The sequence below is a fragment of the Lissotriton vulgaris genome, chromosome 2_1 (genome assembly GCF_964263255.1).
Source record: "Lissotriton vulgaris chromosome 2_1, aLisVul1.2, whole genome shotgun sequence".
Lineage (NCBI taxonomy): Eukaryota > Metazoa > Chordata > Amphibia > Caudata > Salamandridae > Lissotriton > Lissotriton vulgaris.
Genome location: NC_141687.1, coordinates 1,961,851,227 through 1,961,874,146, shown reverse-complemented (window position 1 = coordinate 1,961,874,146; position 22,920 = coordinate 1,961,851,227). Strand labels below are relative to the sequence as shown.

Genomic DNA, 22,920 nt, shown 5'->3' with positions numbered 1-22,920 from the left:
GAAAACACCTGATGCCCGGTCTGGCCAGTCTGGCCTTGAATACCACCCTCCAATGGCGCCCCTCATCTTAACATAGACCCTCTCTCATGTGTATTTAATTTCTTCTATAGTGCTACTCATCCCAAGTATGTGGGGCAGAGTTTTGGAGTGCGTACAACACACACACTTAAACTAATGGGGCTTACAATGTGTAATCATACTTATATCCATCATTCAGTCTTTCATCATTCATTCTGTCCTTCCAACTGTGTGCCCAACAATGTCCATATTCATCCATTTACAAGCCTATCCATCACATTTCCTTCCATCCATCATTCCACTTATCTATCCCTCAATCCACCCTTTTTCTCATCCATCATCCATCCATCCACTCTTTCACCCTATCCATCCATACACTCATCCATCCACTCTTCCACCCATCCATCAATTAACTCATCCATCCAGCCATTCACCCATTCAGTCATCCATTTACCCATCCCCCTTCCTCTTTCAATTCCCCTTTCACTTAGCCATCCATCCTTCCATCCATCCATCCATCTACTCATCCACTCATGAATCCATCCATTGAACCTATCATTCACCCATCCTTTCACTCATCCATCCACCCTTTCACTCCTTCACTCATCGATCCATCCTTTTGACCATCTACCCGCCCTTTCACTCACTCATCCAGCCCTACATCCACCCTTTCACTCATACGTCCATCCATTCACCCTTTCACTTATCAATGCATCAATCCACCCTTTCACTTATCAATTCATCAATCCATCAACCCTTTCACTCATCCATTTACCCATTCACTCCCCCGTCATCCACCCTTTCACTCATCCATCCATCCATCATTTCACTCATCTTTCCAGCCATCCATCCACCCATCCCCTCACTTACTTACTCACTCACTTTTTCACATTAATTATGAGACCTATCAAGAACTCCACCTTAGCTGTAGTTCCTAAAGCAAGGGGTGGGGTGGAGCAGGGTTCACTATGCCCCTGCACATAGGCAATCTGCAAAAGTGGAAGGCATGAGTCATGTATGATGCACAGTACCTTGACGGGGGGGGGCGACTGTGACATGGTGTTGTTTCCAGAGTTTTAAGTGGGATGAAAAAACTAGGGGGGTCTCTCCAAAAGAATGTTTGATGTAATAAAATGTGTGGCTTAAAACACATAAACTAAAAATCTGTGCTTAATATAAGCCCCACACAGAATGATAATGGGCTGGGTGGGGCTGCTCTTGAGCACAGGGGAGTGCGAGGAGGCCCTATCAGGGAGCTGAGGCCTTTTGCAGGGGAACAGCTCTGTTCCCTGCAATGCCTAAAATTAAGGCGGACGATCGGATGATGTCCTGCCTGAGGATGAGCCCCGGCATCAGGCCTGCCTCCGGGATGTATTTGTGCACATGGACGTGGGCAAGGGGAGGGGGGGCAAGGAGAGGCGCTCCAGGGGGGGCAAGCACCCCTCCTTGCCCCCCCCCGCAGACGCCCATGTGCACAAATGATAAATATTCACTGAAACACGATTTCCACACATTCATATTTGTGTGCTATATAGTTGTATCAGTAACACTGTATGTCTGTTCAAATTTAGTGGTCATTTCAATGGAAAATGTGCTATCTGTAAATAACAGCATGTTACCACATGATGCTTTAGTTACAAAATCGCCCTCCTCATATCCATTAAAGCTGGATGGGTTGCAAAAATGTGTTGTTATAAATTGTGGGTCAGGGTTCTGAGAGTTTTGGGAAGTAATGCAGTACAGCATACAACATACAGCATTGGGCAAGCCCACATCAGCCATTGACTAATTCTACTGTGAGTTTCAGCACATCCACACACAAATTAGTTCACATAACTGTCAGGGGCTTTTATGGCAATATGTGCTCAATGAGGCTAAAGAAATTTGTGCTTTTAACTAATGATTTTTGTTTTAGATTGATGAGGCCAGCGCCTTTCCCAAAAATAAAGTTTTGCTAAAACCATGACAAAATAAAACAGGCACTGGCATAAGCGAAATGCTGGTGACCAACACCAGACCTTTTGGGTTTGCCAATACTAGTTAAATAATGGAACTCTTTTTGATACAGATAATATATAGGATTTATGGCAGCTCATTAACCTTACCTGCTTTGTTGGTGCCGCCACCGACGTTAGAGTCATTTCAGCCATTCTGGTACTGGGAGACTACTTGGAACCACTTGTCCCAGTAGCCCCTATGGCGCGCATGCCGCCTACGCCACCAGAGAGCGCCAGGAGGTGTTAAAAGGCCAACAGGGTTCCTGCAGCGCAGGAGCTCGTTAACCTTACCTGCTTTGTTGGTGCTGCCACCGCTGTCAGTCATTGTGGCCATTCCAGTACTGGGAGACTACAGGGAACCAGTTGACCCAGTTGCCCTTGCGGCGCGCATGCTGCCTACGGCACCAGAGAGCGCCAGTAGGCATTAAAAGGCCAACAGGGCTCCCACAGTGCAGGAGCTCATTAATCTTACCTGCTTTGTTGGTGCTGCCACCGCAGTCACAGTCATTGCAGCCATTCCTGTACTGGGAGACTACAGGTAACCACTTGTCCCAGCAGCCACTGCGGTGCGCACGCCTCCTACGCCACCAGAGAGTGCCAGGAGGCGTTTAAAAGGCTAACAGGGCTCCCGCAGTACGGAACGTGCGCAGGCGTGCCCGGGCCGCACCTGGGCGAAGCCCTGGCCAAAGACCCATCAAAGACCGGAGGAGCCTCACTGAACTTAATGTGTTTATTGAGGTGAGAACGATTTACTTTGCTACATTTGTTTTTTTCAGCCCAACGCAACCATGGGAAAGCGAGTGGGGCAATTACCTCCAAGGCCGACAACGACAAGTATTGACGATACGTTGGAAAGGGCTGTTAGCATTGTATCTAATGAGATCGAATTGACTGAGAGGCGACTCTCCCTCGGTATGGGGGCACACCCTCTTCCTCCTAACTCGTCGGGCACTTATCAGAACGCTAGCGTACCCAATGGTATTAGCACCAATTGTGCGGTTTCTCTTGATGGCACTATTTCTGATGGCTCTCCATCAGCTGTAACTGCCTTGGATACCCCAACGGTCCCTGAGGCAATCATTGGGGCAAAACAAAAAAGAAATCCCGCCAAAGTTACTAGTGCCAAGATGAAGCAACCCACCTGCCCTAGTGCATTTCGCTCTGGCTTGAGCTCATGGATACGTTCTCCTAAAAAAAAAACAGACTGTTGTAGCGCATGTCCACACTCCAACTGCTGAACCCTGTTGCTCTATCAGTACTCAGACTGAAACCGACCTCTTTTTTTTTTAGAGAGCTACAGTCATGGTGAAGTTGTTACCAACTGAATTGTGGAAACTGTCTTTGACCGTTTAAAATATGTACTTAATAGTCATTTTACCTCCTTGAGGGAACAACTGCTCCTGCCTCATCACGAGACATCTGATATGAATTCAACCACCCAGGATGCCCCCACAGTGCCTATTACACTTGTGAGGCCAGATTTATTTGCACCATCTAATAACGTGTTAAATTCTAATTCTAATATCTTGCCCTGTGTGTCCAACCTTACCACATGTGATGTTTGTAACAAAATCAAAAAGTGTTTTGCGCTAGAGGGCAATGGCAAAGTAAATAGTATTTCTAACAATGGTAATGCAAATGGTATATGTTAATAACATGCCCCCGATTATTACCTCTGCCCGAATACCCACTGCGGCGCGGATAAACTCTTACGCAGTAGGTAGTACATCACGTGAGGGCGATACTGCTGACACTATATCCTTGTCAGGTTCTGTGAGAAGTTGGCCTGATATATGATGTTCACTAGTTCTAGTGACCACATTGTATCAGTCCAAACAACCCTTATGATGATTGGTTGTAAGTCAACCTTATAGACAAGCTATCCTAGGGGTAGCGTGGACAAAGCAGTCTTAGGCTAAACTCTGTAAAGGCATGTGAAGCAAGCTGTTTTACCATATACACTCTCCTTGAATGCCAAATGACAGGACACCACACAGATATATATTAAATATACACGAACAGTGGCAAGGCCTAGGGCCTTCGGAATCGCTGGGACTACAAGGAGCTAACAAGAGTTAGTGACCAGGAGGCCCACGGAGTGCATGTGCAGTGTTAGAAGTTACACGCGGGCGCCCAAAGACTTTCAATGGGTGCGTAAAAGTTACAATGTTACTGCAAAGGGAGTCTTCCGGATGGACCAGAACCTAACAACTTGAAAGCTAGACACAAGAGATGTTACTCTACACAGGAGCACCGGAGTGCCAGCGTTACCTCACCCACAGGCAGCGGGTGCAGAGGTGTGAAAGTGCATTGGGTTTCGTCGTGCAGTTCAATGGAGCCTGAAGATAATGATGCTGCAGGCGGCCAGTCTAGAAGAGTTCCGGTGGATCCAAGGGTGGATCTGAAGAAGTGAAGACCTGAAAGCAGAGGGGACAATGTTCAAAGTCACTAGCCAGTGACTACCATGGAACCAGGAGGGAACCAGGCGATGTCGGGTGCCCACAGGTGAAGTAGTGAAGATTGTCTCTGCAGCCACGTGAAACGAAGAGGTCAGCGACATCCAGGAGTCGATCACGAGCTGTCCCACAAAGGCTCTAGCTGATGGCGGTGTTGGCTTCTTGATTGGAGCAAACAGGCCTTGGCTAATGCAAGCCACACAGGAAACGATGCAAGCTTCTTACTCTGACCAGCAAGGTCAGAGGGGCTGCTCCTTTTTACAGGAGCAAGGGCCAACTTGGAGCAACCAGACCAGTGGTGTAGATTTAAGATTTCATCGCCAAGATGGCCACTAGCCAACGGACCAGTGACCGGGATGACGCGTCAAGTGGCAAAATGCAAAAGGGCCCCACGCAGATCTCGTGGATGCTGGGGGGCTGATCTTCGGTGCTGATGCTGCTCTGTGGTGGGGCTTCTCAAACCCCAAAGCACAGTGTTGAGGATGCCTCAGGGGCTGCGCAGCCAGCTCCTCATGGATCTTCCAAGATGGCCAGTCTCAAGTCTCTCGGCGCCTCCAATGGGTCTCTTCTTTTCAGGGACTGTAGATCGGGCTTTGAGGTGTCTGGGAATCCAGGTCTTGTCAGGCTCTGGGCTCGGGCTCCGGCAGGAGGCGGCGGCAAAGCAGTCATCGAGTTGCTGGATGGTGCCTGTATTCACAGGGTGGTCACTCCTTGGCCACAAGGGAGATTCTCTTCAGTCTTCTGTGCAGCTTATCTTCTTATTTCAAGTCGAGTTCAGGAGGATCTGAAATCTTAGGACACAGCTCCTACTCTTAAACCAAATCTAGGGGCCGGATCACCTGCTAGGTCCCTCCTCTGGGTGGGACCAGGAAGGAGGGTGGTTACACACCCTTTCCTTTGTCCAGTTTCGCGCCAGGACTGGGGCTGGAAAGCCCCAGCTCCGGTTTGAACTGGCATATGCACAGCGACACCTTGTGTGCCCCGGGCATGTCTCATTCTATTCAGTCCTCCCTAACCCACTACACAAAATCCTGTCTGGGGTGGTGCAAGCACCTCCCCTGGCAGGAAACCCTTTGTCCAGGCCTCCCAAGCTGGAAGGACTCCCAGCAGCAGGAGGTCAGACTTGTGTCTGTGGTGGCAGCATCCATGTTGTGATGCTGAGGCTCATGTTTAACTTTACCCGGGTTTCAGGTTAAATACATGTTGTCTTCCTCTAGAAGGGTGGAATGCTACCCCCGTCGCCAAAACCGGCGAAGGGGGTAGTATTCCAAGTCGTATGACACCTTACTTGACATGTTTTGATAAAGCCAAACCAAAGATAGCATTTTAACTGCGAGGTTCATAATGCACTTAAGAGTATATGGTATGGCAATATCATGAAACAGCTAAAGGACGTTGTTCCGAAAGCTGCAGACAGGCTCAGCTCATGCCAGAGCACCATCTCACATGAAACCAAGCACTCTGCCTCCAGGATTGTCGAGGCCTGCCATAGGAGTGACTTATAGGTTACCATGTGTCCATATATGTTAGATATAGATATACTATATCTAAGTAAGAGGTGGTTACACCAACTTACCCCAGCTGAGTGATCAGCCAGTTGTGTCAAATAGCTAGACCAGGCCAGGGGTGGCACAATACATGCTGCAGCCCCTGGTAGGCCTTGGATACTCCTATGCCCTGGGTACCTAAGGTACACTGTTACAGGGTCTTATAAGGTGTACCAGTTCCAATTGGTAATGCACCTAGAGTGCATTGGCATTAATTTAGAGAGAGAACATCAGGCTGTGGGTCTGATTAGCAGGCCCACAGCCACATTAAGTCAGAAACCAGTGAAGCAAAAAGCAAATATTTGGGGTGACCATAGGATAGCAGACCCTACTCTCCTACAGGTTCCACTGGTAGCATGGAGGTGTTAAATCCCCCCCCGGAAGCTTGTCTCTATGTAGTGGTCTTGACAGGCGTGCCCCCCCCTAAGGCCAAATCAAGTTGAATCAATGGACCAACTACTCTGTAAGAGTGTAAATTGGTTATCTAAACATAAAGAGTTTAGGGTGCCACTCATTGATAACATCATTATGGTACACAGAGTTGGGTGGGTGGGGCAGTCCACAAAGAGTATCACAGGGGACTGCATAGTTATCAACTTTCAGAATCTGTCAGTGGTCAAACCATTACTAATGGCACAGGAGGACCATTCTAATATATCCACCAATATATGGGCCTTACCCCTGGGATATTTCTACAAACCTTCTATGGGGCAACATTTTTTTGAAGCACCTCCTAATGCCCCTCTCCTCTCCCTATACAAAAGATTCTTGCCTTTATCGGGTTTGGACGGTCAGGATTGGCTGTCTCCCCCATTGACTACACTAACATTTTCTTAGCCAGTGCTTCTTCCAATTGTGTCCACAACTTGTGAACCGGATACTCCACCTGTTCTTAAGGTAGAACCCACTCTTAAAATATTGAGTTGGAATGTTGCTGGCTTGGCGTCCAAGATTAATTTGCCTGATTGGCTGGAGTTAGTTCAAAAACAAGATATTTTAATGTTTCAGGGGACTTGGGCTACAAGGGAGTTATTTTTGGAAGGGTTTGAATGTTTTAACATTGTAGCTTCTACCCTAAACTTTGGTTGGCCGGCAGGAGGTCTTTCAATCTGGATTAACATTACGGCAGGTGGTAGTGCAAGGGCCCTCGCTACTGACAATGATAAATTTCAGGCTATAATTTACAAACGGGGGAGCTCGTTTTGCTTAATTAATTTTTATAATAATGCTTTTAAGAATACTCCTAATATGAATTTTACCAACTTATTCAATTTCATTTCCAACCAACAGATGTCTAAATGTGTCACCAACTCTGTAGGAATTTGTCTAGTGGGTGATTTTAATGTTAAGTTACCAAGTAGTATTTACGCAGCTATTCACCCCACTACTAAGGTACCAATATGCAATAGGGGTGCTCAATTATTAAACCTTATAAGCACCAATAACTTTTTAGATGTGATGGAACTTGCTGCAGCACCCACAAGAGCCAAATACATAGAACCTACTTATAGAGGTAGGGGTTTGGCGTCTACCATTGATTTTATTTTTATTACGTCACCATTAGAGAATCATGTGTTAAAAGCCGAGGTAGTGCCCACAGTTTTTGGGGACCATAACCCCATCAACCTAACTTTGAGTTTTACTCCCAGGCCAATCCATGATAAAGAGTGTGGTACAAGGGATTTGTTGCCCTCCACCGATAACCTTAGATTGGTCTGGCGTGGTATAGACAATAAAGCTTTATTTGGCAGGATGCTAAGAAAAAATCCTGAATTAATTGATATTTGCCTATCTTTCAAGGGACACAACTGACGCTTTCATGCAGTTATGCATGGGCCTCAAAACTTTGTTGTCTAGGCCCATTAAGGAAACACACCCGGGCCCAGGCTGGTTTAATGCTGACTGTTCCGCTGCTAATAGAGCTCTTCGTAGGGCGCTCGTTAATAAACCTAGAGATAGCTCCCATATCAAATCCCTCAGACAATGCTATAAATTAACTATCTCTTCCAGAAAAGAAAATTATAGGAGAGCGCTGGGATAATCTTGCTCGGGCAGTCAAGCTGAAAAACAGGAAGAATTTTTGGTCAGCGGTTAAAGACATGAGGTCCCTGGGACATCCCTTGACCACAATTAGTTGTAATATCTCCAGTGAGGCATGGGAAGCACATTTTACGAAGATTTATTTAGCTCCAGTACCACCTATTCAAATTAATGAGTGTGAAATTACCACCAGGGTTTTGATTAACCTATCTAAAGTAGGGGAGGCTATCGATCAGAGCCTGAGCTGTAAAGCCCCTGATGGTCTACCCATTGATCTTATCAAAAGTCAGCCAGACTTTTGGGCACATTTACCGTTGAATGTTTTTAATAATTTAACAAATTCAATTTTACCCAATACATGGTCCTCCAGCATTATTGTGCCGATTATTAAAAAAGGGGACCGCTCAAATCCAAGTTGTTACAAGCTGATCTCCCTGATCGATAACATGCTGAAAATTTTGGGGAGGGTCCTGTATAATAAGATTAGGTCATGGGCCGAGGTAGATCAGCTTTTACATCCCTGTCAGTTGGGGTTTAGAAGCAACATCAGCAGTGTTGAGCAGTGCCTCAACCTCAACTTGATCATTGCCATATATAGTATAGCTAAAAAACACCTACATATTTAGCCTTTATGTATCTTAGCTCGGCCTATGACTTTGTAAACAGGTCACGCTCTGGAATATTCTTTTAAACTATGGTCTGGACAAGTCCCTTGTACATTTTTTAGCTTACCTGCATAAAGACCTACACGCCCGGGTGCGTATTAGCAGGGATGGTGAGGTATCTAAAGACATTGAAGTTGGGAGAGGGGTTAGGCTGGGCTGCGTCCTGGCCCCTCTCCTACTTATCCTCTATGTCAATGTCAATGACTTGAATAAATCATTGGTAACACTTAGCCACGACGTTACCTGTATCAATGGCAACAAAATTCCCGCCCTGTTATATGCGGACGATGCGGTGCTAATGGGCCGCACTCCAAAAGCAGTCCGCATTTTGGTGCAGGGTTTTGTTGACTTTATGGCCAGTTTGAACCTTTACACCAATTTTGAAAAAAAAAATGTTGATGGCGTGTGGATCGAAGAAGTATTTTAATTCATCAGTTGTTTTAGACTCAAACAGCTTATTTAGGATTGGTTTTTGCCTCTAACGGACTTTGGTCTGAACATTTGGCCTACTGCAGAAAGTCTTCCAATTCTACTAATATGATTCTTGGTCTGCCCGAGCTTAGGAATACAGAGGTTGTATCTGCTATTGTCAAGATTTTTAAACTTAAATGTATTCCAAACCCTACTTATGGCGCAGAAGTATGAGGATTTACTAATTGCAGTAGCATCCAGGAAGAAGAGCATAGGTTCTGCCGCACAATCCTGGGTGCCCCCATTTCCTCCTCCCAGTATGCTTGCCATTGCGAATTTAATTTGTCATGTATTGAAGACTATATTAAGGCCCACCCGCATTATTCTGTCTTTGAGTCTGGAAACATCCTCCGGCCAAACTTACTAGGGAGATTATATCTGATTGTCTACAATGTGATAGGGGGATGGAAGTACCATAGCTGGCCGCTGTTTACAAAAGTCTAATCAGTCTGAACCATAAGCAGTTATTTCTAAACCCCTTAGACCCTGGTATTATTAGTAAAAAATCCCTTCAAAACAGCTTTAAAACTCATTTTACAGGAATGTCAGACATGATCAAGAGTCTAAGAAATCGTCTGTTGCTAGATACATGCGCATTGAGAACATTTTCCATGCCTCGTCTGGCTATCTTTTAAAACCCATTGGCAGTTGGGAAAAGGGTGTATTTTTCCACTTAAGGATCGACACTATGAAATTTATACTTTGTTTTCCAGCAGGATATCATTCTAATCTGGATTATCTCCCTTGTCCCTGCCATAGTCAACATAAACAGTCTGTGCTGCATTTTTTATTCTTTTGTAGCTAATATTTGATACTTACTAAAAGGTTTTTGATAACTTATTTTAAGACAAAACTTGTGATTGATTATAAGGCAGCGTATGGGAAGGTCATTGCTCTGGCAGATGATGAGCTGATTTTCTGGGTAGGTTCTTTTCTGAAAGCGGCAGTGCGTAATCCTAAGTCTATGTGCCACCCGTGAATTTTGCTAACTTCACTTTGCTTTTTAACCACGAACTTTAACTTATGGTAAATTAACACTTTGATGAATTGCTCTTTTTCATCATGTTTTCTTTTATGTACATTGTATTGCTGGAAGACCAGTTTTTAATTGTATTTTTTTTATGTCCCTTTTGTTGCTGGTCAATCCTTATGTATATGTTGTTGCCTCTCTGTACTTCTATGGATATATATCTGTATCTGAATAAAGATATTGAAATGAAATTGAAATGAAATAGGATTTATGGTGGATAACTGTGACAAATGGGTATCTTTTTCACTGAAGGGTTTCTGATTGACATGAAATAGATAATGAGAGTGAAGCTCTCTGATGTTCTTTAGCACCCAAGGGCAAAAGACTGCCTGCTGTTCACTTTTTATCTATCTACAATTGCATGTAACATATGCATCCTTCCTCCTAAGGTGTCTGCCTGTGCTTTGCACATCTACACAGGGCAGTGGAGTAAAGAGGAAGTCACACATAAAATGTCCTTTTTAACCCCTTCACAAAGATAAAAAAACAAAATAAAACATGACCTTCTGCAATCTACTTCCACCTTTGTATACGTCCCTCCATGCCAAACTTAAAAATAGAAAATACCTGGCCTCTCATCACATACCCCTACTATATTCTACGTTTACCATCCTTTGCACCTTCTCTCCAAGACAAAGCTGTGCTCTCTGCTTTCAAATTGAGAATGGAGAGCCCCTAGTCCTCCAACCTATTTTCCTCTAGTTTGAGGGTCTTGAGACACTTAGCCTGACATGAAAATGTTGCGGTTGGTGCAGGAAGCATGCCTCCCAGTTGCCCCACAACTCTTGTATTTGTGGAGAATTGGTTATGGTGATAGAAGGCGAGAGAGACTGCCAGTCACCATTACGACACCTATCTAAAGTCTATGCAGACCCAACAATATGGTAGAACATAGGGGAGGCAAGTACTACCCCCTTGCACCATCACAACAATGGGGAACAACTTTTTATTCCCACTATTGTTACATCAGAGTAGTGAATAACCAGTTTCCGCTATGATTACTCACTCCAGTGAGATAGCAACTGCTTTAATTATTGGGTTGTCAAAGAATTACGAGAAGGGAAAGTCTTTAGAATGCCTTCAGTGTTGTTAAATTCCTGAAGGGTAAGGTTTATGCAATTAATCTTCCAGTCTCTGGTTCAGACTGGCAATTAGGAGTAAAATGTTCGTGAGGAAGTGTGGGCTCATGTCCATGAGAGCAAATCAACAGGTTCATCTTTGGGCATAGCCCGAACATCAGGAGATCTTTTTCCAAACTCAATGGCAGAGGAATGCATTTGCAAAGAAATAAGACCTGTGCTTGGACAGATCTGCCTCCAGATCATTTAACCATTAGGAGTAATGGGGTAACCCAGTAACCCTCAGAACCTGTGTATGTAGGCAAAAAAGCAACAATGGTTCTGTTGGAGATCACAAATAATTTGAACATCCTGTAATTAATACACAAGCAAAGACTATATCCCGTGAAGGATATAAGGAGACACACACTACAGGATATGGTTCAAAAGGTAAATATTCTAGTATAAACCTTGGTTGGGGGAAAAAATCCACAATTTTTTGACGGGATAGCTGTCCAAAACAAGGAAACACATAGACTCTATATACATTTAGTGATCAAGTTGTGACTGGTGACAGGTGACAGGGTGCTATACTAAACTGAAACAAATGACACATAATCATAAAAATAGACAAAACATTAGATCATAGGTGTCCACTTTAGAATACAATTGTCCCAACTGACAAAATTATTCCTTTGTTTTAGTTGAGACTTTGTGTGGATGGATACACATAAAGAACGTTTCGACCCTATGTGTTAGTGCAGACTTGAATGCATCTGTGTCGGGTCTTCATCAGGACTCAAAAAGAGGGGAAGTAGGACAGCCTGAATGAATATATACTTTCTTCAAAGAGGGGAAGGTGAGAATTTCAACCGACTGTCTCTGAAGGTATTCTTACAGAGGTTGGTTCCTTTTTGCTTTATAATGCTCTATCCCAAACCCCAGCTGGTGTGTACATCTGGGGGATGCCGCCCTAGTGATTACCTGTACTGTAAAAACTGGGGAGCCTCTGGGGGGTGCCGCCATAGCGATCATTTGCACAAAGGCAGTGAGGATGTCTGCGTTCATTTAAGTTCTGGAGACTATAGGGCATATTTATTAAAGTGTTGCGTCATCCTTGCACCACAATGGAGGCCAAGAGTGACACAACTCTCAAGCTAGATTAATCAAGCCACGCAAGGTCAGCATGCTTGGCCCTGTGTGGCTTGATAAATCTAGAGTAACACAACGCAGCACAAATTGCTGTGCTGTCTTACTCGGCCCCAGGGTGGCGTTCCATGGTTGGAGCATGGGTGTTCACAAGCATCCACCCATGGTTTCGGTGCATTCCCATATTTCTCGACACCTGGGAACCTGGGAATGGGTCAAAATGCTGCTCTTCACTGGGGAGGGGCATCAGAAGGAGAAAAATATTTATTTCCCCTCGTTACTTCCTCTTTCTATGTTTGCTCCATTGTGCTTTGGGATTGTACAATCCCGACACAAAGGGCACATACATTTGCCCCTAAATGCACAAGTATTCTTGCCACTTTAGTGGTATGGTAAGGAATAGGACAACAAAAGAAAAAAGCATTGAAGCAAAATCAAAATGCAATAGGCTAAAAAAGAAAATAACAGGCCATAAAAAATTAAAGATGCAAGGAAAAACAACTATGAGCTAGAAAGTCATTTTGGCAAGAGCTGAAAAGGCAAAGCAAATCCAAAAGGCAAGGATCCTGAAGAGAAGCATTTGACAACAAAAAAATATACATTAAAGTGTAGTAACTGAAAAATTTCGAACTAAGTTTTGAACAATGTTTTTTGTTATATTTCATTCATGCAGTCATCACCATGATCTGAGACAGGAATGTGTAAGTGTCTATTGGTCTAATCATGACAGAAAGGATAGATTATGCTACTAGATATAGTAAGGATCAATTTTTACCACCTATGCAGACTTTTCCACAGGACTGAGCAAGGTAGCATGTTTGCTGGCAAAATCGTGTTGAACTTTTTCACTTCCATAACTTGTGCACTTTGCTGACCTTCACTAGGTGAAACAGCTTTCGCATATCAAGGATTCTGGAGGAGAATCCATCCTTCTCCTGAAACCTACTTTGGGTACGAGAAGTTTCCTGCTATAAGTAGGATTTTTTAACTTGTCCCTTTCAAATATTTCTATTTGACATATAAAAAGAAACTCTACACAGTGTGTGAAATATAAATGAGGAAGTTATATGATGCACATATATATCAATACACAAAAATAATGCATATGGGAATAAGCCATGTAAATAAAAATAAAACACATAATTTAATAAACATAGTTAATTATCTGACATAATTAAATGAATGTACCTATTCGGTTTGATAAGTAATAGTTATATTTTATAGACATGTGTGCGATAAAATTTAAATATTACTGAAGAAGGTCAGTCAATAAAGTACACCAATAATTGGGTTCCTTCTTTTAACGTGGTAAATGCGTTTGAGCTAAAACCCTTCATACATTTCATAACTCCTTAGCTCCAATTATAGATATATTGTTTTAATAAAATAAATGCACTATGCAGTTGTAACACAAAGTATTGCTTTTCTAAATGCTCAGTCTTCTTGACTTTAAAAGTAAACTTTCCATGACTAACTAAAACCCTGGACACCTCTGTTTTTGAGGAAGCTGTTGTGCTTTACAAATGATGATGTATTGCAATGATGTAAAAGACAAGTTCCAATGAAATAGGAAAATGGTTTAAATACAGAGGGCCTCATTTATGAAGACCTTGCGCCACTGGTACGTCACTTTTCCCCATTTTAAAAGTGACGCACCGGCGGCGCAAGACCTTCATAAATAAGGCCCAGAATTTGTGCTTGGGAAACACTAGTTTAGAGATCAATTTTAACATTTTTCATCTCCAGCAGAAAACACGTTCAATCAAGTATGCAAAGCATTCTCTGTGTAATTCCTACATTCCCAGTGCCTTCTAATTAAAACAGAGTCACATATTCGAAGAAAAAATAAATGGGCTTGCTTGTCAAACTCTCATACTTGAACGGGTTTGTCCTTTGCTGCTTGGTGCTTTCTCTCTGCTGTGTCTGTGTGTATGTATGGTGTTTGATCCTTACTGTGAAACTGCCCAAGGCAGAAAATAGCTCCTTTGGTATTATTTGGTATTAACCTGGTATTAGATCACTGCTGCAGCCTGACATCATATAGTGCCAGGAAACGGAGATGGCTCTTACTTCCAACTTTTACTGAAAACTGTTGTTCTGGTCAGTCATGCTCTGTCAACCTTACCCATATAAAAATGACACCTCACAAAAATTCAAATGTTTCTAAATGCACAAGGCGGCCGGTTCAAGCCTTACAAGACTCGGGAAAATGAGTTCCTGTCGTTAAAGTAAAATTAGTAGATCATACCACAAGTCCTCCTATTCAGCAATTACTGAATTGCTCATCATAACACAGATCATAATGCTCAGTTTTCTTTGATGGTTCTAGTAATACATACTAGAGCATTACAACAAAACATAGGTTGAATCACATTTTTAAATATTAGGAATTTCTGGACAGATTCTGTAGAACTAATGATGCATACTGAAATACGAGTACCTTTGTAAATAATGTTTTTACCCCAAATTTAACAAGTCTAAGTTACATGCTTATCTTCCTAAAAAAAAAAACAATTACTTGACAATCTCTAATTTAAAATTTCTGCTGCAATTTCAGGTATGGCGGAAGTTCCTTTTCTTTCTCTGGCTTGATTGACTCTGTGTCACGCAGGTTTTCTTCAGAGTTTGAATTGATGCAGGTAAGTTTTAACTGCAATGACTGTAGTTTCAGAATTTGTTTTCTACAAATATCTTTTAATCGATGTGTGGTCGTATAGCTGAACATCATTAAAAAATATTTATCCTGACAAATATATTGTGTCCTAAATATCTTTTACACAAATATGGTCCCATTAGGTGTAGATTTTTGGTTATCAAAAAGTGTAAACATGTATTCAGGACACAGTAGGTCAGTCAATTTTTTGGTTTCTATATTCTGGTACCTTGCCGTATGTACTACAATCTTTTGGGGTTGCAAAATGATAGAATCATTTTTAAAATTACAGCAATTTGAGATAATGACACTGTTCTGAGCGAATATATCAATCATTAACTTTTAGAAAGCGGTGAAGTTCAATCGAAACTTGTCTGAATAGAGGGTACGCTTGTGTCCTCTGTTTGGGTTAACAGCTCTGGTTCATAGGCAGTGTCTTCATGTGTATTTGTGATTGGGGGCATCTATTGTACATTTACAGCATTGAGGATTACATTTTTATTTACTTGAAACAAAATGTACATTTGATTTTGTTAATACTTTCTAGGCACCTTGGTTGGTGGGATGGATTATTAGGCTCAAAGCAGCCAGTCCCACACTAGCCAAGGGTGCAACCGCAGGCTACATCATTTACACAGCACCTGACTGAGACTAAGAGACTACATGTTTGTTCAATCATCCAAAAGGCAGAAAGGTCAAATGACAACTCGCCTGGCCACTGTCTGTACTCTTTTCCCAACCAATCTATTTGTCTAATAACTAGAAATAATTGTATTCGATAAGGAAACTCATTAAATAGCATAGGTACGCGACTCTCTGTATGTGAACAGCAACAGATAATCCCTGAATCCTGACCTTTTTCCACAAACTAATCTCTACCAGCTTTTAACCATATCAGTAGCATGTCCTTCTGACCCATTCAACTTCATACTCATGCATTTAATCTGAGGCTTTCTTCATCCGCCATGGCCCGTGTAGGGCGTGCCACCGGGCAGTGATGTGGGTCGGGGGAGGGGCAGGGTGGGGAGGTGTAAAATGCAGGAAACAGATGATTTCAGGTAAGTAACGGAAAAAAAGGAATTTTGTTGCACGCGCTGCATCGCCAAATGCGATGCAGTGCGCGCAACGAAATTCATTTGAATGTGCCACCATTCACCCACAATGATTCTTATCAGTAAACCTTAGATTTAACCAGAATCATGATTGCTGCCTCCCATTTTAGACACCCTGCCCCTATTAACATTCTAAACTTCTATTATTGTTTTCTTGACAGCAATAACCACGCCCATGGTTTCCAATGTTTCCCCTCTACCCCGTGATACACATACATGCCCAGCCCACTCATTACAGTGCTAAAAATATGGATTTCATCCTCTTTTCAAACTCCTAAATATTATCCCAAAAGTACTCTCTAGCTCTATGAACTTCAACTCCTCTGTTTAATCATCACAGCACTTCTCCATAGTCTCCTAGATTTCTCAAATACTCACCTGACACCATATCCAATTCCCTTTGTGTATCCAGCATGCACAGGCTGAACTCCAAACGTTCTGTGATCTTTTTTCAACTCATTATCACCCTCCACCATAGACAAATCTTACCCCTCACCATCTTCACCTTGGAAGATGTAAATCCCTAATTCTGTATAATCACTGGGCCTCATTTATGAAGGCCTTGCGCTAATGTTGCGTCACTTTTTCCCATTTTAAAAGTGACGCACCAGCGGCGCAAGACCTTCTTAAATAAGGCCCACTGTATTCAGAACCTCTGACTTCAAATTTACTCAGCTCTCCATAGACAACATTCACACACCCTCTCACCTGTGAAATGCTTTCCTATCCTACCTTTTTCATCCTGGGAACTTAATCAATGTAAGTGAGAATATCTTCAGGCTCTATTCTCCTTGATACATTCACACACAGCCAAATACCCAGGACTCAACAATTCCAATCACACCGGCACCAAACCATCACATTATCCTGCCTTATAACAGACCTACTGTCTGCAACATTATTAAAATCCAAACCATTTGATAATCGGTGCCTTCCTTTACACAATCTTGTGTCCTCGTTTTCATTGAACATTCCCTAACCCTCACTCTCTGTTTACCTTCCAATCAACTAAACACTGGTTATTGATCATATCCCACACACTTCACACTGCTAAAATCTCTACTGCCAGAGGTCTCTCCTGGAGCAATCTCAATATGCATTACATATTATAATCCAACATTAACGTTGATGGCAGTATTATGAATATTCTATAGCATTCATTGTATGGTGAAACTCATGCAGTTGTTAGTAAAGCAATGAATTGAAAAACATGTTTTCTAGAGTCTTATTTCTACTTTTACTAAGTTGCCACTGCAACACCAGGACCCACCAATAGACATTATTGCACTCTCAAGCCCATGTCCAAAAGCCCAGGGGCAGGGACAGCTTTTGAATGAATCAAAACATTTTCAGGTGGCAAAAATATAACCCCCTGGAGACTTGATAAGATTTACATAGCGGCACCTTTTTGGGGGGTTGCTGTAATACATGAAACCCCCCCAAAACATAGTTTAAAAGCAATGGTGGTGTCCTTCTGCTCATTGGGGCGCAATTAGGGCAGAAGGTTTCCACTTGAAATACCCTTGCAAGGGCTTATGGAGCATTCCTGGCCACAGGCTGTGAATATTTAATGAGTGGACTTCTCTGCTCTGTTTTCTAAAAAATAGTGACCTCGCATCACATTTCCTTTTTAGCTAAAGGGCGTGCTGGTGCAGCCACAGGCAGGTTTTCCACATTGGGGGTGGTCAGGTGCTCTCCAGCACCTGACAACTCCCCGTATGACTTCCTAGCTCAGTGGGGGAACCAGTAAATCCCTTTGTTGGTGCCTTTTGTTAGAGCATGTTTGAATTTGGCTCACATCCGGAAATGGGACGAACATCCTCTTCTCCTGCATGTAGGTAGGCGGCAGTATGCCAGTGCACCCTGACTCCACAGGCATGGGTAGTGGGCAATATGCCCGACATTGACTTCCTCTTTTTTGTCCCAGAGGATGGGGTCCCTGGGACATTCATACTTAAATCAGGCAATGATGGGGCTCCTGCGTCAAAAGTTGGCTCTGTGTATTGGGCCAATACTCATGCCCTCCCCATCAAAATTTTATTTTTAGAAGCTGCATCAACCCCCTGGCCAAGCCCCATCCCAGGTGTGTTTTTGAATCTCCACGTCTTTTTCTCTCTGCTCAGTCTCCTTGGAGGACCCAAGCTTTAAATGCTTATTTCCTGGGCCCTAAAGGACCAATTCCCACTGTTTGGGATTATTTTGCTCCTCATTTCCAGCCTTATCGTCCGGAAACATTTTCCTCAGACCTCCTGGCCTCTAACGGGGCACTCTTTATGTGGAACGTGGTTTGATGACTCCCTGCACCTGTCCTCTGCCTGGCTCCTTGTGAACTCACTCTGCTTATGCCATCTGGAACATCTTCTCCACAGCCAAAACGTAGAACACCCTGCTGGACAGCCTATGTTCCACGGCTTCAGTCATCTTGCAGGTCATTAATATGTAAGCAAGTTGGTGATAACCTTCCTGATGAAGGTTAGCCAGCTGCAGGACCAAAGAAGTCTCAGAGGAACTCTCCAGGTTCCAATAGCAGATTGCCTCAACTGTTCCTCAGGGGGCATAAGGATGATAGCACCAATAGCCCTGGAGAGATCCTGAGGTTAGCTGGAGTTCATCCTTTTAGGTGGATTCTAATTTCAGCTGGGCATTCTTTCAACTCTGTTGCTCCCAGGGACACTGTCTTCTTATCTGTCTCTCTTTTGTGGAGGGGTTTTAAGTGGCCCAATCCTTCTGCACAACAATCTGGGTCATTCTAACATGGCAACGTCAAGTTGTCTTGAGAAAAGTGTTCCTAAGAGCCTCAGCTCTACCCCTAGCTGACACAGCTGCCTTATCCCCTCCCAGCACCATTTCATTGGTAAGCCCCTCTCATCCTAGGCTCCATAGGTATGGCCATCATCCTTTATGTCTATGAGCCAGGACGGTGCTTGTCCACATGAAGTGTGAAAAGCTAATTTACAGATGATGATTTCCTCACCACTCCATCCTTTCCCAAAAACTGGACAAAACTCTGTTAATTAGAAATTGAATTCCTTATTGGCAGAGGTATGCTCCCAGGCCAGCCAGGAACTATCACTCTAGTCAGGGTAAGCTAGATACATAAAAGGATAACCTATGCTCATCCTCTATTAGCTTGCCACCGAGCGGCAGGCTTATCTACAAATGCAATGTGTAAAGTATTCCTGCAATACGCACATAGATTAATACAATGAATACACAACAAAAATACTCCACAGAGAGTTAAAAACATTGCTTATAAGTTAATAGCACTGAAAAGTTTCTTTAGGTAGCGCTAGAAGGCGGCAATCCAAGGTTCAGGCCAACCGTGATGGAGCTCGGGTAGGATATAGTTCCAAATAGGTCCTGATGAAGTTTTACCTTCTCAAGCTGAGCGTAGTGCCACATTCATGGGGTAGACGGCCTCAGGGAGAAAGTAGAATATTGAAAGCGACAATCCTGTGAGCGCAAAGAGTCCGCCAGGCCTCATGGACGGCAGACGGGCCTCACAGGAGCAGTCGACAATGCTTGTTGTGTGAGGGCACAATGCTGCAGTCGCTCGCACGTGATTTTTCAAGCGAGCGGTGCAGTCCCACTGCAAACAATTCCATTGCAAAGAGCCTGAACACTTGATTTCAGAAGCCCAGGAACTGTTGGTGATGGAAGTGACTGCAGTGCCCACTTCTGAGGCCCAGAGCTTAGAGGAGGCACTTCAGGCAAGGGTAGGACTCACAGAAGGCAGAGTACAGCAGCACCTTAAGATTTGTGAGCAGTGTTTTGTGTCCCTGAGACTTCTGTAAATTGGAGGCAAGCCAGCAAGCCCTTGGAGATTACTTGGTGGGAAGGCGAAGTCGAGCTCTCATTCCAGCAGAGTCACGAAGCAGCTGGCTGCGGGGCAAAAAGCAAAAAAAGCAGTCCTTTCAGAAACACAGTCCAGTTGATTCCTTGAAGCAGCACAACAGTCCTTCGGATAGAGGTTCAGTTTAAGATCCAGAAGTGATTCGTGGGGTCAGAGACCCAATACCCAAAAGTGCCTTTGAGGTAGGTAGTGACTTTAAAAGAACTCTCTGAAGTGCACAAGGATCCATTTTGGCCCAGTACTGTCTGCTAGGCTAGCCCTAGGGGGTAAATCAGTGCTTTGTGTGAGGGCAGGGCACACCCTATTCAGATGTAACTGTAAGACACCTCTCCTTCTTCCTGCCCAGGAAGACCCATCCGAATGCAGATAAATGCAGATTTGTGCTCAGAATGCAGACGAGCCTCACCTTCCTGTGTTTGTGGCTCTCTAGAGGGAATGCACAAAGTGTAGCCATCACCCAACCCAGACAGGTAGTGGAGACAGGCTGCCAGGCACAAAGAGCAGTAAGTACAGAGAAATGTCCACTTTCTAAAAGTGGCATTTCTAAAACAGTAATGTTAAATCCAACTTCACCGGTAAGGAGGATTTTTCATTATCATTCTAAACATATCAAACAAGTTAAAGCTACTCCTCTCTGATCAGGAATTACAGCTTAAAAGTATATTAAGAAATGTCCAATGCTGGCATATGAGAGGGGTATGCATCCCAGTACTGAAAAATGAAATAGGTTGTCTGTCGCTATGAGGACATGTAAAATATAAAAGTACACATACCATCTTTTACTTACATAGTACCCTGCCCTTAGTCTTACTTTTGGCCTACCTAAGGGATGACATATATGTAATAAAAGGGGAGTTTAAGGCTTGGCAAGTAGTTTTAAATGCCAAGTCAAAGTAGCAGTAAACTGCACACACAGGCACTGCAGTGGCAGGCCCGAGACAGGTTTGAAAGGCTACTTCTGTGAGTGGCACAAGCAGTGCTGCTGCCCATAAGTAGCATTTGAATTACAGGCCCTGGGTATATGGTATACCTCTTTATAAGGGACTTACCAGTTCAACAAATATGCCAATCAGTTATACACCAATGTCACTATGTTTAGGGGAGAAGCACATGCACTTTAGCACTGGTTAGCAGTGGTGAAATGCTCAGAGTCCTAAGGCCACAAATCAGCAAACATTAGATGCAAAAGTCAAAATTTTTGGGGGGAACCACCCTAAGGATGACAGGTCTAACACCTTAATCCTCTTATCCTGGTCCAGTATGAGGGACAAAAGCTTGGAATACGATTATGAGCTGAGCCTCGGAAATATGACAATTATTAAAGTGGCAAAAGGTGTCTAGACATGATGTAAGGGAGTGTGGTGCATGTTTACCCCTGGATTGGCACCTTGTTGGACTCTGTTAGTCTAAGTAGCGCAAAACTGTACGTTAGTGTGGTTTTCGCCTACAAAGTGTAATATAGTTTAACCACCACAAACCTTTAAATAGGTGTTACAGCTCCACACTATAAATGACCACCTACATTATGAGACCTACTGCAGCTCAGTGCACATCCTTAAAGGATTACCTTTGTGACAGGCTACCACTGCAGGGATAACAGGTTGTATAAGATGGCAGTCTCACACATGTAGCCCACACATCTTCACACACGTCTATGTTCTTGTCTAACCAGCCCAGGGCCTCTTACCCTAGATGCCCAGCAGTGGTCTTATCTTGAAAGGCAGACTCTGTCGGTTAGCACTCTTTGTTTATTTACCATAAATTTACCATGACTGAGACTCTGGAAGTATCTTGAGGCTCACTCACAGTAAAAGTGCAAACACCGGAGAGTCAGCGGCAACAAACCCAGGGGGAATGAGTAAACAGAGCCCACTTTGCAACACAAGCTTTACACCAAGGTCTTAATATTTTACTGTGTATTATCTATTTATTGATTTAGTGCTACAAAAGTCACAGTAGGGCAACTTCAGACCTTCATCACAGAATATCAAAGATAGGATTGATAAATGAATGGGGTTTATTATTAAAGCATTGACGTTATGTATGTTCTTTTTCTCTCTTTGTTGTAGTTGGAGTCCTTTAAGAAGGAAAATGAACATATTGGATTCGGTTCTGCCACCAGGGAGCTGGAGCAAGCACTGGAAAAGACAAAAGCAAACATTAAATGGGTGCAGGAGAACAGGGAGCCTGTGCGACTGTGGTTTGAAGCACAACTAAGATAGTCATTACATTTTCTTCAAAACCTGCTGGGGCTTTGCAGATATCGCATTAACACAAAAGCTATGTGTTGGTGATCATCTTGGCATACAATCTAGTGTTGTAACCCTTGTAACTCCATGCCATTCCATAACTCTAACAAACAACTGTATTTCTTAGTTTTCCCTCGAAATCAAAGAAGCATAGAAATACCATTGCATGTTTGAGGAAAGAATGATTTGCCATGTGCACTATTATCCTCCATTATCTGGGGAAAGGGATTTTTGTTTAACTTGATGTTCCTTCGGCTAGTTTGGAAAGCTAAAATATCAGAATACCAGTCTATATCATACAGCTCTTTGGCTATGTATATATATATATATATATATATATATATATATATATATATATATATATATATATATATATATATATATATATATATATATATATATATATATACACATATATATATATATATATATATATATATATATATATATATATATATATATATATATATATATATATATATATATATATATATATATATATATATATATATATCAAGACCAATTGGTAAAAAGGCGCACCCCAACTCATAGCTAAAAAATATGACCTCTACAAAAAATGGTAGAAATAAAAGACTGAGCTTTACAAAATCAAACCTTGTGC

General features: G+C 42.9%; 1 protein-coding gene across 1 annotated transcript in view; it reads left to right on the top strand.

The window, feature by feature from the left end:
- The window catches only part of LOC147733564 (aminopeptidase N-like), a 262,708-nt gene extending 240,201 nt beyond the window's left edge, over positions 1-22,507 (top strand). The window contains exons 19-20 of the mRNA XM_086958150.1: positions 14,989-15,070; positions 22,119-22,507. Of these exons, the coding sequence (XP_086814276.1) occupies positions 14,989-15,070; positions 22,119-22,271 (235 nt within the window). The 3' untranslated portion in view covers positions 22,272-22,507. The remainder of the gene's footprint in view (positions 1-14,988; positions 15,071-22,118) is intronic.
- The last annotated feature ends 413 nt before the right edge of the window (positions 22,508-22,920 follow it).